Source organism: Rattus rattus, chromosome 2 (genome assembly GCF_011064425.1).
Source record: "Rattus rattus isolate New Zealand chromosome 2, Rrattus_CSIRO_v1, whole genome shotgun sequence".
In the NCBI taxonomy this organism is placed as follows: domain Eukaryota; kingdom Metazoa; phylum Chordata; class Mammalia; order Rodentia; family Muridae; genus Rattus; species Rattus rattus.
Genome location: NC_046155.1, coordinates 178,673,968 through 178,685,068, shown reverse-complemented (window position 1 = coordinate 178,685,068; position 11,101 = coordinate 178,673,968). Strand labels below are relative to the sequence as shown.

The window sequence follows — 11,101 nt, the reverse complement described above, 5'->3', positions numbered from 1 at the left end:
AGAAACTGTATTAAAGGGTTATAGCATTAGGCCTTTGAGCCTTTTAATGAGATGAGAACTAATATGATCCCATATTGAAAAAGTTCCTGCCCTTATTTATCCCCCACAATGAACAGTGAACTATGTGATTAAGTTTGTGACCAAATGTATGTGTTGAGGTAGAAAGTGGGGTGTTTGTGTAGAAGATAAATATCGACAGCAAGGATTTCCTCAATTACTTTCTACCTGATTTTTGAGATAGGATTTCACAGTGAAACTGGAGCTCAAGGAATTTGACTACAGCAGCAGGCTATCAGGCCATAGGGATGCTTTTATCTCTTCCCACTGCTAGGATTACAGCAATTTGCCATCATGCCCTGCATCTTTTTATATCTTTAAATGCATTAGTTCCCAAAAAGCAGTTTCCCCTACTTTCATGGATCCCAGTCTCCTTCACATATACCTCTTTCCAAGATCTACTCCTCCTTTGTTGCCCTTAAAAAAATACAGCATAATAAACTACAATAAGGGGCTGGAGAGACGGCTCAGCGGTTAAGAGCACTGACTGCTCTTCCAGAGGTCCTGAGTTCAATTCCCAGCAACCACATGGTGGCTCACAACCATCTGTAAGGAGATCCGATGCCCTCTTCTGGTGTATCTGAAGACAGCTACAGTGTACTTATATATAATAAATTAATAAATCTTTAAAAAAAATAAAATAAACTACAATAAGACTAGGCACAAAGCCTCATCAAGGCTGGATGAGGAAACCCAATAGGAGAAAAATGGTCAAATCCAGATAAAAGAGTCAGAGACAGATCGCCCCCCCACTCTTAGAGGGCCCCCAAAAATACCAAACTATACAACCATAACATTTATTCAGAAAACCTAGGGCAGACCCATGCAGGCTCCATGATTGTCTCTTCAGTCTCTTTGAGCCCCTATGAGCCCTGTTTAATTGATTGTGTGGGTTGTGTTCTCATGGTGTCCTCCACCCTTCTTGCTTCTGAAATCCTTCTGTCTCTTCTGTGGGATTTTTCCTGGATTCACCTTCATTTTGGTCATAGTCTCTGCATCTGCTTCTTTTACTTGCTCAATGATGCCTCTGATGATTACTGACACCAGCACTAATATATGAGTATAGCAGAAAAATCATTCCAAATCATTTCATTGACTTATTTTTTGGACAGTTGTGTTTGCTTCTATCATGGGTCTCTAGACTGCCCAACCAGTGGTTCCTGGCCATACCTGTAGCTCCAGGTGTATGTTCCCTCCCATATTATGGGCTTCAAGTTGGATCAGTCACTGGTTGTCCACTCCCAAAAGTTCTACATCCCCTTTACTCCAACATATCTTGAAGACCAGACATATACAGCAGGTTAAAGGTTTTTGTGGCTTCACATCCTGCTTCTGACATGAATGATGTGGACCCAACTTATGCCCCTACAATTGTGCAGCAAACACTTTATGAGCTCAAACATTTCCCATTGACCTTGTTTAATCTTAATTATGAAACTCAGCTGCTTGCCTGATTTCCCCACAGATCCTTGTACTCTATCTTCCTGAAGACGCAATGGCATCTTTCTTTTCTGATTTTGGCCTTATGTGGTACTTGGAAGAGTTAAACAAGAAAGAATTCATGAAGTTTAAGGAGTTCCTCAAACAGGAGATTTTGCAACTGGGGCTGAAGCAGGTTTCCTGGACAGAAGTGAAGAAAGCATCTCGGGAAGACCTTGCCAGCTTACTGTTGAAACATTATGAAGAAAAGCAAGCCTGGGATATGACCTTCAATTTTTTCCAGAAGATCAATAGGAAGGATCTCATAAAGAGGGCAAAAAGAGAGATTGACGGTGAGTTGGCAAAAGCTTCTTTACAGTGATTGAGGATCATGTCTTAGTTTTGATAAATTTTTCATGCCCATCTACCATAGAGGCAGCAGGTAGAATGGGATTTTCTCCTGGAGGAAGGAGACAGCTTTATGTAGACACATTAGGTCTAGTCTGTGTGGTCAAAAGTATGAGTGTATCATGCTATCATGCTCTAACTAGTTGAGCAAGTTTCTACACAGGACATTAGTAATGTTCCCTTGAATCTAAACTGGAGCCTTAAATCCATAGTGAAAGGGTAGCACTATGAATTTAGGCTAGCAGCAACAGAAAACACCTGTAGTAGATCATATTCATGGGGTTAGGAAGGTGGCTGAGTCTGTCAGGTGCTTGCTGATTAAACATGAAAAACTGACTTTAGATATCAGCAAGTTGGCCAGTCAGTTTGGCAGTTTCTAAGTCAGCTAAAAAGCTGTCTCAAAAAATGAGATGGAGGGCCTGAAGAGATAAGTCAGTGATTAAGAACACCTGCTCTTACGGAGGATCTTGACTCTGTTTCCAGAACCTACCTAGTGGTTCACAGCAATCAGTGACTTCACTTTCAGGGGATCCAATGATTTCTGCTATCCTCTGAGGACATTGTACACATCTGGTGCACATATATGCATACAGACAAAAGCATTCATTTACTCAAATTAAAAACAAATCTTTTAAAGTGATAAGCAGTTAGACACCTAATATCCACCTCTGGTCTCCATATGCATGTGTATTGCACCCCTCTCTCCCTCCCACATATGTATCATATATGCATTTGAATCATCCTGGTATAAGATATCACGGATGGTGTAAGGTTTAATTCATTTCTTTGTCTTTTATGTTCTAGTGTTTTAGTACGATGAACCTAGATTTATGTGAGTTCTAGGCTCATTCTGTTTGGACGTCACTGATAATCTTAAATCTGTGGCTATAAAATATTCTTTACTCCAGCCATTGTGTGTTTAAAAGGTGTCATTGTGCTGATTTTTCCCCACATCTAAAAAAAATTGCTTTCCATCTCAATATCAACCCCCCCTCTTCCTAATAAACACCTCACACAGATCCTCCACCCATCCCCCTCCCCTTTTCCTCTGAGAAGGAGACCCCTGGGTATGCCCCGCCCCAACCCTGTGCTACCATATTAAGTCACTTCTTGTCTAGGCACATCATCTCCTGCTGAGACCAGAGAAGGCAGCCCAGTTAGGGGATCCACAGGCTGGCAACAGATTCAGGGACAGCAGCTACTCCAGTTGTTGGGGGACCCACATGAAAATCAGGCTGCACATCTGCTACACACATGCTGTGGGCAGGAGGGCTTGGATTCAGCCCATGCTCGCTCTTTGATTGGTGATTCAGTCTTTGGGAACCAAGATTAATTGACACTTTTGATGTTCCTGTGGAGGCCCTGCTCTCTTCACGTCTCGTAATCCTTCCTCCAACTCCTCCATAAGATTCTGAAAGCTCAAATTAATGTTAGGCTGTGGGCCTCTGCATCTCTTTCTATTGGCTGGTGGGTGACCTCTCAGAGGACAGTTATGCTAGGCTCCTGTCTGCAAACATAATGGAGTATTATTTTTTTAATTTTTTTTAATTTTTTTTATTAACTTGAATATTTCTTATATACATTTTGAGTGTTATTCCCTTTCCCCGACAAACATCCCCCCCCCCCCCTTCCTTATGGGTGTTCCCTCCCCACCCTCCCCCCATTGCCCGCCCTCCCCCAACAGTCTAGTTCACTGGGGTTCAGTCTTAGCAGGACCCAGGGCTTCCCCTTCCACTGGTGCTCTTACTAGGATATTCATTGCTACCTATGAGGTCAGAGTCCAGGGTCAGTCCATGTATAGTCTTTAGGTAGTGGCTTAGTCCCCTGGAAGCTCTGGTTGCTTGGCATTGTTGTACATATGGGGTCTCAGAGCCTTCAAGCTCTTTTCCAGTTCTTTCTCTGATTCCTTCAACGGGGTCCTATTCTCAGTTCAGTGGTTTGCTGCTGGCATTCGCCTCTGTATTTGCTGTATTCTGGCTGTGTCTCTCCAGGAGCGATCTACACTTCTGCACTTCTTTGCTTCATCCATCTTGTCTAATTGGATGGCTGTATATATATGGCCACATGTGGGCAGGCTCTGAATGGGTGTTCCTTCAGTCTCTGTTTTAATCTTTGCCTCTCTCTTCCTGCCAAGGGTATTCTTGTTCCCCTTTTAAAGAAGGAGTGAAGCATTCACATTTTGATCATCTGTCTTGAGTTTCATTTGTTCTAGGCATCTAGGGTAATTCAAGCATTTGGGCTAATAGCCACTTATCAATGAGTGCATACCATGTATGTCTTTCTGTGATTGGGTTAGCTCACTCAGGATGATATTTTCCAGTTCCAACCATTTGCCTACAAATTTCATAAAGTCGTTGTTTTTTGATAGCTGAGTAATATTCCATTGTGTAGATGTACCACATTTTCTGTATCCATTCCTCTGTTGAAGGGCATCTGGGTTCTTTCCAGCTTCTGGCTATTATAAATAAGGCTGCGATGAACATAGTGGAGCACGTGTCTTTTTTTTTATATGTTGGGGCATCTTTTGGGTATATGCCCAAGAGAGGTATAGCTGGATCCTCAGGCAGTTTAATGTCCAATTTTCTGAGGAACCTCCAGACTGATTTCCAGAATGGTTGTACCAGTCTGCAATCCCACCAACAATGGAGGAGTGTTCCTCTTTCTATAATGGAGTATTATTAACAGTCTCAGAGTTTGGTCCTTGCCAATAAGATGGGTCTCAATTTGGGGCAGTCACTTCTTGGCCATTGCCTCAGTTTCTGCTCCATTGTTTTCTCTGAACATCTTGTAGGTGTGCAGGGTACATTAATGAGTTGACAGATTTGTGGGTAGGTTGCTGTCCTTATCCCTCCATGGCGAGTACTGCCTGGCTTCAGGAAGTGGCCACTTCAGAATCCATGTTTTCAACTGCTAGAAATATAAGCTAGAGTTATATCCATAGACTCCTGGGATCTCTCCCTATCCTAGGTCTCTGGCACATCCTAGAGTTGCCCCCCATTGATTACTATTCTCTCTCCCCTGTACTCCCTAAACCAGAGCCCCCATCCTCATCACCTCCCCATCTTCTCTTCTACCCAGTTCCCTCTCTCCATCAAATTCTAATATGTATTTTATTTCTTTTTCTAAGAAATATTCAACCGTCGTCCCTTGGGCCCTCCTTGTTATTTGGTTCTTTAGTTGTGTTGATTATAGTGTGGTTATCCTGTACTTTATGTCTAATATCCTCTTATAAGTGAGTATATACAATTCATGTTATTTTTATTTGTTTAAAATTGTGTCAGTGCTTTGTTGTTTCCCACTTTCTTCTTGAAATACAGTTGCATGTAAGAGTCTTTAATTCATGATTAAAATATATGTGAACAGTTAGAAACTATATTATATGTATATGAGAGTGACTGCATACACTATTTAGGGACTATATATACCTTGAAGGCAAGAAGAGTACATCAGATCTGGACCTACAGAATGTGGATACTATCATGTGGATGCTTGTAACTAAACCCAGAACTTCTGGGTGCTGTTAAACCCTGAGCCGTCTCTTGAACGTCACATGTTGGATCTTCATACAGTGTCTTGTATATATTTATTTTTATATTTCTCTCTGTGCTTTAGGATAGCTTTAGTTTCTAACTGTCCTTGGACCCTTCATTCCCTATTCAGCCACTTATAAGCAATAAAATATCCACTTGTTGGCTTCCTTTGACTTTTCTTACATGTATTATTTGTTTGTACACACTTACTCATTAGTATACCATACTTCACACGTTGAGATAAGAGAAAAACTTAGAGATTTAATTCTGGCTCTGACATTTGGGTGACCCAGACCAAACTTAAGTACTCAGGCCTAATGGCAAATGTCTCTATAGAATATTACCAGCCCCTATCTATTAATTTTTTTTTCATTTTTTTAAAAAAATGGATTTTTTTATTTACATTTCAAATGTTATTCCCTTTCCCAGTTTCCTGTCCATCAGTCCCCTAAACCCTACCCTCTCCCCTTCTATAAGGGTGTTCCCCACCCCACCGACCCCTCTTAGTACCCCCCACAAACAATTCCCTACACTGGGGGTCCAACCATGGCAGGACCAAGGTCTTCTCCTTCCATTGGTGCCCCAACAAGGCAATCCTTTGCTACATATGCAGTTGGAGCCTTGGATCAGTCCATGTATACTCTTTGGGTAGTGGTTTATTGCCTGGAAGATCTGGTTGCTTGGCATTGTTGTTCTTATTGGGTTGAAAGACCTTTCAGCTCTTTCAGTCCTTTCTCTAATTCCTACAACAGGAGTCCTGTTCTTAGTTCAGTGGTTTGCTGCTAGCATTCGCTTCTGTATTTGACCTGTTCTGGCTGTGTCTCTCAGGAGAGATCTGTATCCAGTTCCTGTCAGGATGCACTTCTTAGTTTCATCTATCTTCTCTAGTTTTGGTGGCTGTATATATATATATATATATATATATATATATATATATATATATATATATATATGCCACATATGAGGCAGGGTCTGAGTGACCATTCCTTCAGGCTCTGCTCTAAACTTTGTCTCCCTAGCCCCTCCTATGGATATTTTTGTGCCCCTTTTTAAGAATGAGTGAAGCATTGGCATTTTGGTCATCCTTCCTGAGTTTCATGTGGTCAGTGCATTCCATATTGGGTAATTAGAGATTTTGGGCTAATATCCACTTATCAGTGAGAGCATACCACGTGTGTTTTTCTGTGATAGGGTTATGTCACTCAAGATGATATTTTCTAGTTCCATCCATTTGCATATGAATTTCATGAAGTCATTGTTTTTGATAGCTGAGAAGTACTCCATTGTATGGATGTACCATATTTTCTGTTGAAGGGCACCTGGGTTCTTTCCAGCTTCTGGCTATTATATATAAGGCTGCTATGAACATGGTGGAACATGTGTCTTTGTTGTATGTTGGAGCATCTTTTGGGTATATGCCCAGGAGGGGTATAGCTGGGTCCTCAGGTAGTGCAATGTCCAATTATCTGAGGAACCTCCAGACTGATTTCGAGAAAGGATGTGCCAGTTGGTGATCCCACCAACAATGGAGGAGTATTCCTCTTTCTCCACATTGTTGCTAGCATCTGCTGTCCCCTGAGGTTTTGCTCTTAGCCATTTTGACTGGTGTGTGGAGTAATCTCAGGGTTGTCTTGATTTGCATTTCCCTGATGACTAAAGATGTTGAACATTTCTTTAGGAGCTTTTCTGCCATTTGATATTGCTCAGCTGAGAATGTTTTGTTTAGTGCTGTTCCACATTTTTAAATAGGGTTATTTGGCGCTCTGGAGTCTAACTTCTTGAGTTCATTGTATATTTTGGATATTAGCCATCTATCAGTTGGAGGATTGGTAAATATCTTTTCCCAATCTGTTGGTTGCCAATTTGTCCTAATGACAGCATCCTTTGCATACAGAAGCTTTGCAGTTTTATGAGGTCCCATTTGTTGATTCTTGATCTTAGAGCATAAGCGATTGGTGTTCTGTTCAGTTAATTTTCCCTGGTGCCCATATGATCGAGACTCTTCCCCACTTTCTCTTCAATTAGTTTGAGTATATCTGGTTTAATGAGGAGGACCTTGATCCACTTGGACTTAAGCTTTCTACAGGGCAATAAGCATGGATCGATCTGCATTCTTCTACATGCTGACCTCCAGTTGAACCATCATCATTCATTGAAAATGCTCTTTTTTCCATTGGATGGTTGATGAGAGTGGGGTGTTGAAATCTCCTACTATTATTGTGTGGGGTTCAATGTGTGATTTGAGCTTTAGTAAGGTTTCTTTTATGAATGTAGGTGTCCTTGTATTTGGAGTGTAGATATTTAGGATTGAGAGTTCCTCTTGGTGGATTTTTCCTTTGATGAATATGAAGTGTCCTTCCTTATATTTTTTTATGACTTTTGGTAGAATGTCGATTTTATTCAATATTAGAATGGCTATTCCAGTTTGCTTCTTTGGACCATTTGATAGGAAAGTAGTTTTCCAACCTTTTGTCTTTGTCTCTGAGGTGTGTTTCCTGCAGGTAGCAAAATACTGAGTCCTCATTACATATTCAGTTTGTTAATCTGTGTCTTTTTATTGGGGAATTGAGTCCATTGATATTGAGAGATATTAAGGAATAGTGATTGTTTCTTCCTGTTATTTTTTTATTTGGAGGTGGGATTATGTTTGTGTGCTTCTCTTCTTTTGGTTTTGTTGCAAGGTGATTCCTTTCTTGCTTTATCTAGGGTGTAGTTTATCTCCTTGTGTTGGGCTTTATCATTTATTATCCTTTTTAGGGCTGGATTTGTAGAAAGATATTGTGTAAATTTGGTTTTGTCATTGAATATCTTGGTTTCTCCCTCAGTGATAATTGAGAGTTTTGCTGGATACAGTAGCCTGGGCTGGCATTTGTGTTCTCTTAGGGTCTATGTGACATCTGCCCAGGATCTTCTGACTTTCATAGTCTCTGATGAGAAGTCTGGTGTAATTTTGATAGGTCTACATTTATATGTTACTTGACCTTTCTCCCTTACTGCTTTTAATATTCTTTCTTTGTTTTGTGCATTTGGTGTTTTGATTATTATGTGACAGGAGGAATTTCTTTTCTGGTACAATCTATTTGGAGTTCTGTAGGCTTCTTGTATGTTTATGGGCATCTCTTTCTTTAGGTTTGGGAAGTTTTCTTCTATGATTTTGTTGAAGATATTTACTGGCCCTTTAAGTTGGAAGTCTTCACTCTCTTCTATACCTATTTTCCTTCAGTTTGATCTTCTCATTGTGTCCTGGATTTCCTGTATGTTTTGGGCTAGGAGCTTTTTCCGTTTTACATTATCTTTGAGAGTTGTGTCGATGTTTTCTATGGTATTTTCTTCCCCTGAGATTCTTTCTTCTATCTTTTGTATTCTGTTGGTGATGCTCACATCTATGACTCCTCATCTCTTCCCTAGGTTTTCTCCCTTTGTGCTGTCTTTAGTGTTTCTATTTCCATTTTTAACTCCTAGGTTGTTTTGTTCATTTCCTACTCCTGTTTAGTCATGTTTTCCTGTAATCCTTTAAGGGATTTTTGTGTTTCCTCTTAAAGGGCTTCTGCTTGTTTACTTGTGTTTTCCTGTATTTCCTTAAGGGAGTTATTTATGACCTTCTTAAAGTTCTCCATCATGATGATAAAATATGATTTTAAATCTAAATCTTGCTTTTCTGGTGTTTTTGTATGTCCAGTATTTGCTTTGGTGGGAGAACTGGGCTCTGATAATTCCAAGTTATCTTGGTTTCTGTTGCTTGAGTTCCTGTGCTTGCCTCTCACCATCAGGTTGTTTCTGGTGTTTGCTTTTCTGGCTGTTTCTGTGGTGGCTTGACCCTCCTGTGGGCCTGTATGTCGGCACTCCTATAGACCTGTTTTCCTATTTTCTTTCAGCCAGTTATGGGAACCAAGTGTTCTGCTGTCAGGTGTGTAGTCACTCCTTGCAGTTGGCTTTCAGCTCTCGGTGAGGGCAGCAACTAGAAGTGTCCTGTCCCTATGGCTCCTAGGTCCTTGTATGCAGAAGGCACAGATGGCACTAGGCACTTTCCTCTTGAGTTGGGAATATGGGCAGAGAGTAGTCTCCTCTGGTTTCTCAGAAGTTTCTGCACTTCTGAGGGTCTAGCTCTACATCATGGGATTTGGGTGCAGGGAGCTGTGGGCTGGGATCAGAAAAGTTCCAGGCACAACCAGAATCTGTTGATTCATAAACTAAGACCTTTTGTATATATGTATGCCTTGCTTTTCCTTAGTTTCTACTGATTTCCCAAACTGCCTTTTATTTTTATTAAGTGCCTTTTAAAAATTGTTATACTTGGCATACAAAGTGTTTCAGTACAAATTTGTGTGTGTGTATGTGTGTGTGTGTGTGTGTGTGTGTGTGTGTGTGTGTGTGTGTGTGTGTGTGTGTGTGTGTGTGTGTGTGTCCTTATGCTTTGCTCTCAGTATTTGACCACTGTCACTCTCCATTTCCCACTACTATCTTCAGGCCCTTGAACCTGTACCCTTTTTGCTTTCTTGCCATGTATGTGGTAGGTTGTGTATGTTAAAATATGTTTAAGGCACCTTTTAAATTTTCCCATGTACATGCATATGTGTGGGGTTATGTGTGTGAGTGCAGTGCCTGCAGAGGCCAGGCCCTCTCGAGATGGATCATAGGATGTTTTGAGCACCCTGATATGTGTGATGGAAACCACTCTCAAGACCTCTTTTAGAATAGCCAGTGCCCTTAACTACTAATGCATCTCTCTAGCCCCATTATTCTATACTTTTAATGTCAGGGTGATAGTACCTGTTTTCATTATGTAGTCAATCTTCTGTTAATAGTAATACAATTTTTTAGTTTTACATTGCATGACAACCATGTATTATTACACTCTGTTAGGTGTACTCATCTGTGTATGTAGGAGGGGTTAACAGACACTGATAATTGAGTTTAGAGAGCCATGCATTCTGCCACACCTGATTGGTGCTTCTAATATCCAAGTGGTGCAGCTTCACACAGCACAGGGTTCCATATGGTTCAAAGTATTATCTAGGAAAGCGATCCTTCTGGTTTTGAATGAGAACATTCACTAAGTACATTGCAAGTCAAAGTCAATAATAAAAAGGAAATGATAGAGATAAACAGTACATGGATATGTAGGTAAGTAGGTAGGTAGTAGGCGGATGGATGGATGGATGGATGGATGGATGGATGGACAGATGGATGGGCAGACAGACTGATAGATAGCAAAATATCATCAAATTGTGCCCTCAAACCATCCAATAGAAGTTGATGGGAAAAACTGTTTTTTATTTTATTTGATATTTTATGTATTAACATTTCAAAGGTTATCTTATTCCCCCCCCTTCAATACCCCTCCTTCTATGAAGATGCTCTCACCTTACCGCCCTAGCATTACCCTACATTGGGGAAACAAGCCTTCACAGGACCGAGGGCATATCCTACTATTGATGCCAGACAATGCCATCTTGCTACATATGAGGCTGGAGCCTTCGGTCCCTCCATGTATACTCATTAGTTGGTGGTTTAGTCCCTGGGAGTTGTGTGGGGATATGATTGGTTGATATTATTCTTCCTATGGGGTTGCAAACCCCTTCAGCTACTTCAGTACTTTCTCTAACTCCTCCCCTATTGTGGTCCCTGTGCTCAGTCAGATGGTTAGCTGCAAGCATCCTCATCTGTATCAGTAAGGCCCTGGCATA

General features: G+C 40.9%; 1 protein-coding gene across 2 annotated transcripts in view; it reads left to right on the top strand.

The window, feature by feature from the left end:
* Window positions 1-1,528: 1,528 nt before the first annotated feature.
* Window positions 1,529-11,101, top strand: part of LOC116894566 (NACHT, LRR and PYD domains-containing protein 4A-like) — a 55,552-nt gene continuing 45,979 nt past the window's right edge. The window contains exon 1 of one of the 2 annotated variants that reach the window (XM_032896279.1): window positions 1,529-1,829. In XM_032896279.1, the coding sequence (XP_032752170.1) occupies window positions 1,553-1,829 (277 nt within the window). In that variant the 5' untranslated portion in view covers window positions 1,529-1,552. The remainder of the gene's footprint in view (window positions 1,830-11,101) is intronic. The other variant, XM_032896280.1, reaches the window with a different exon arrangement.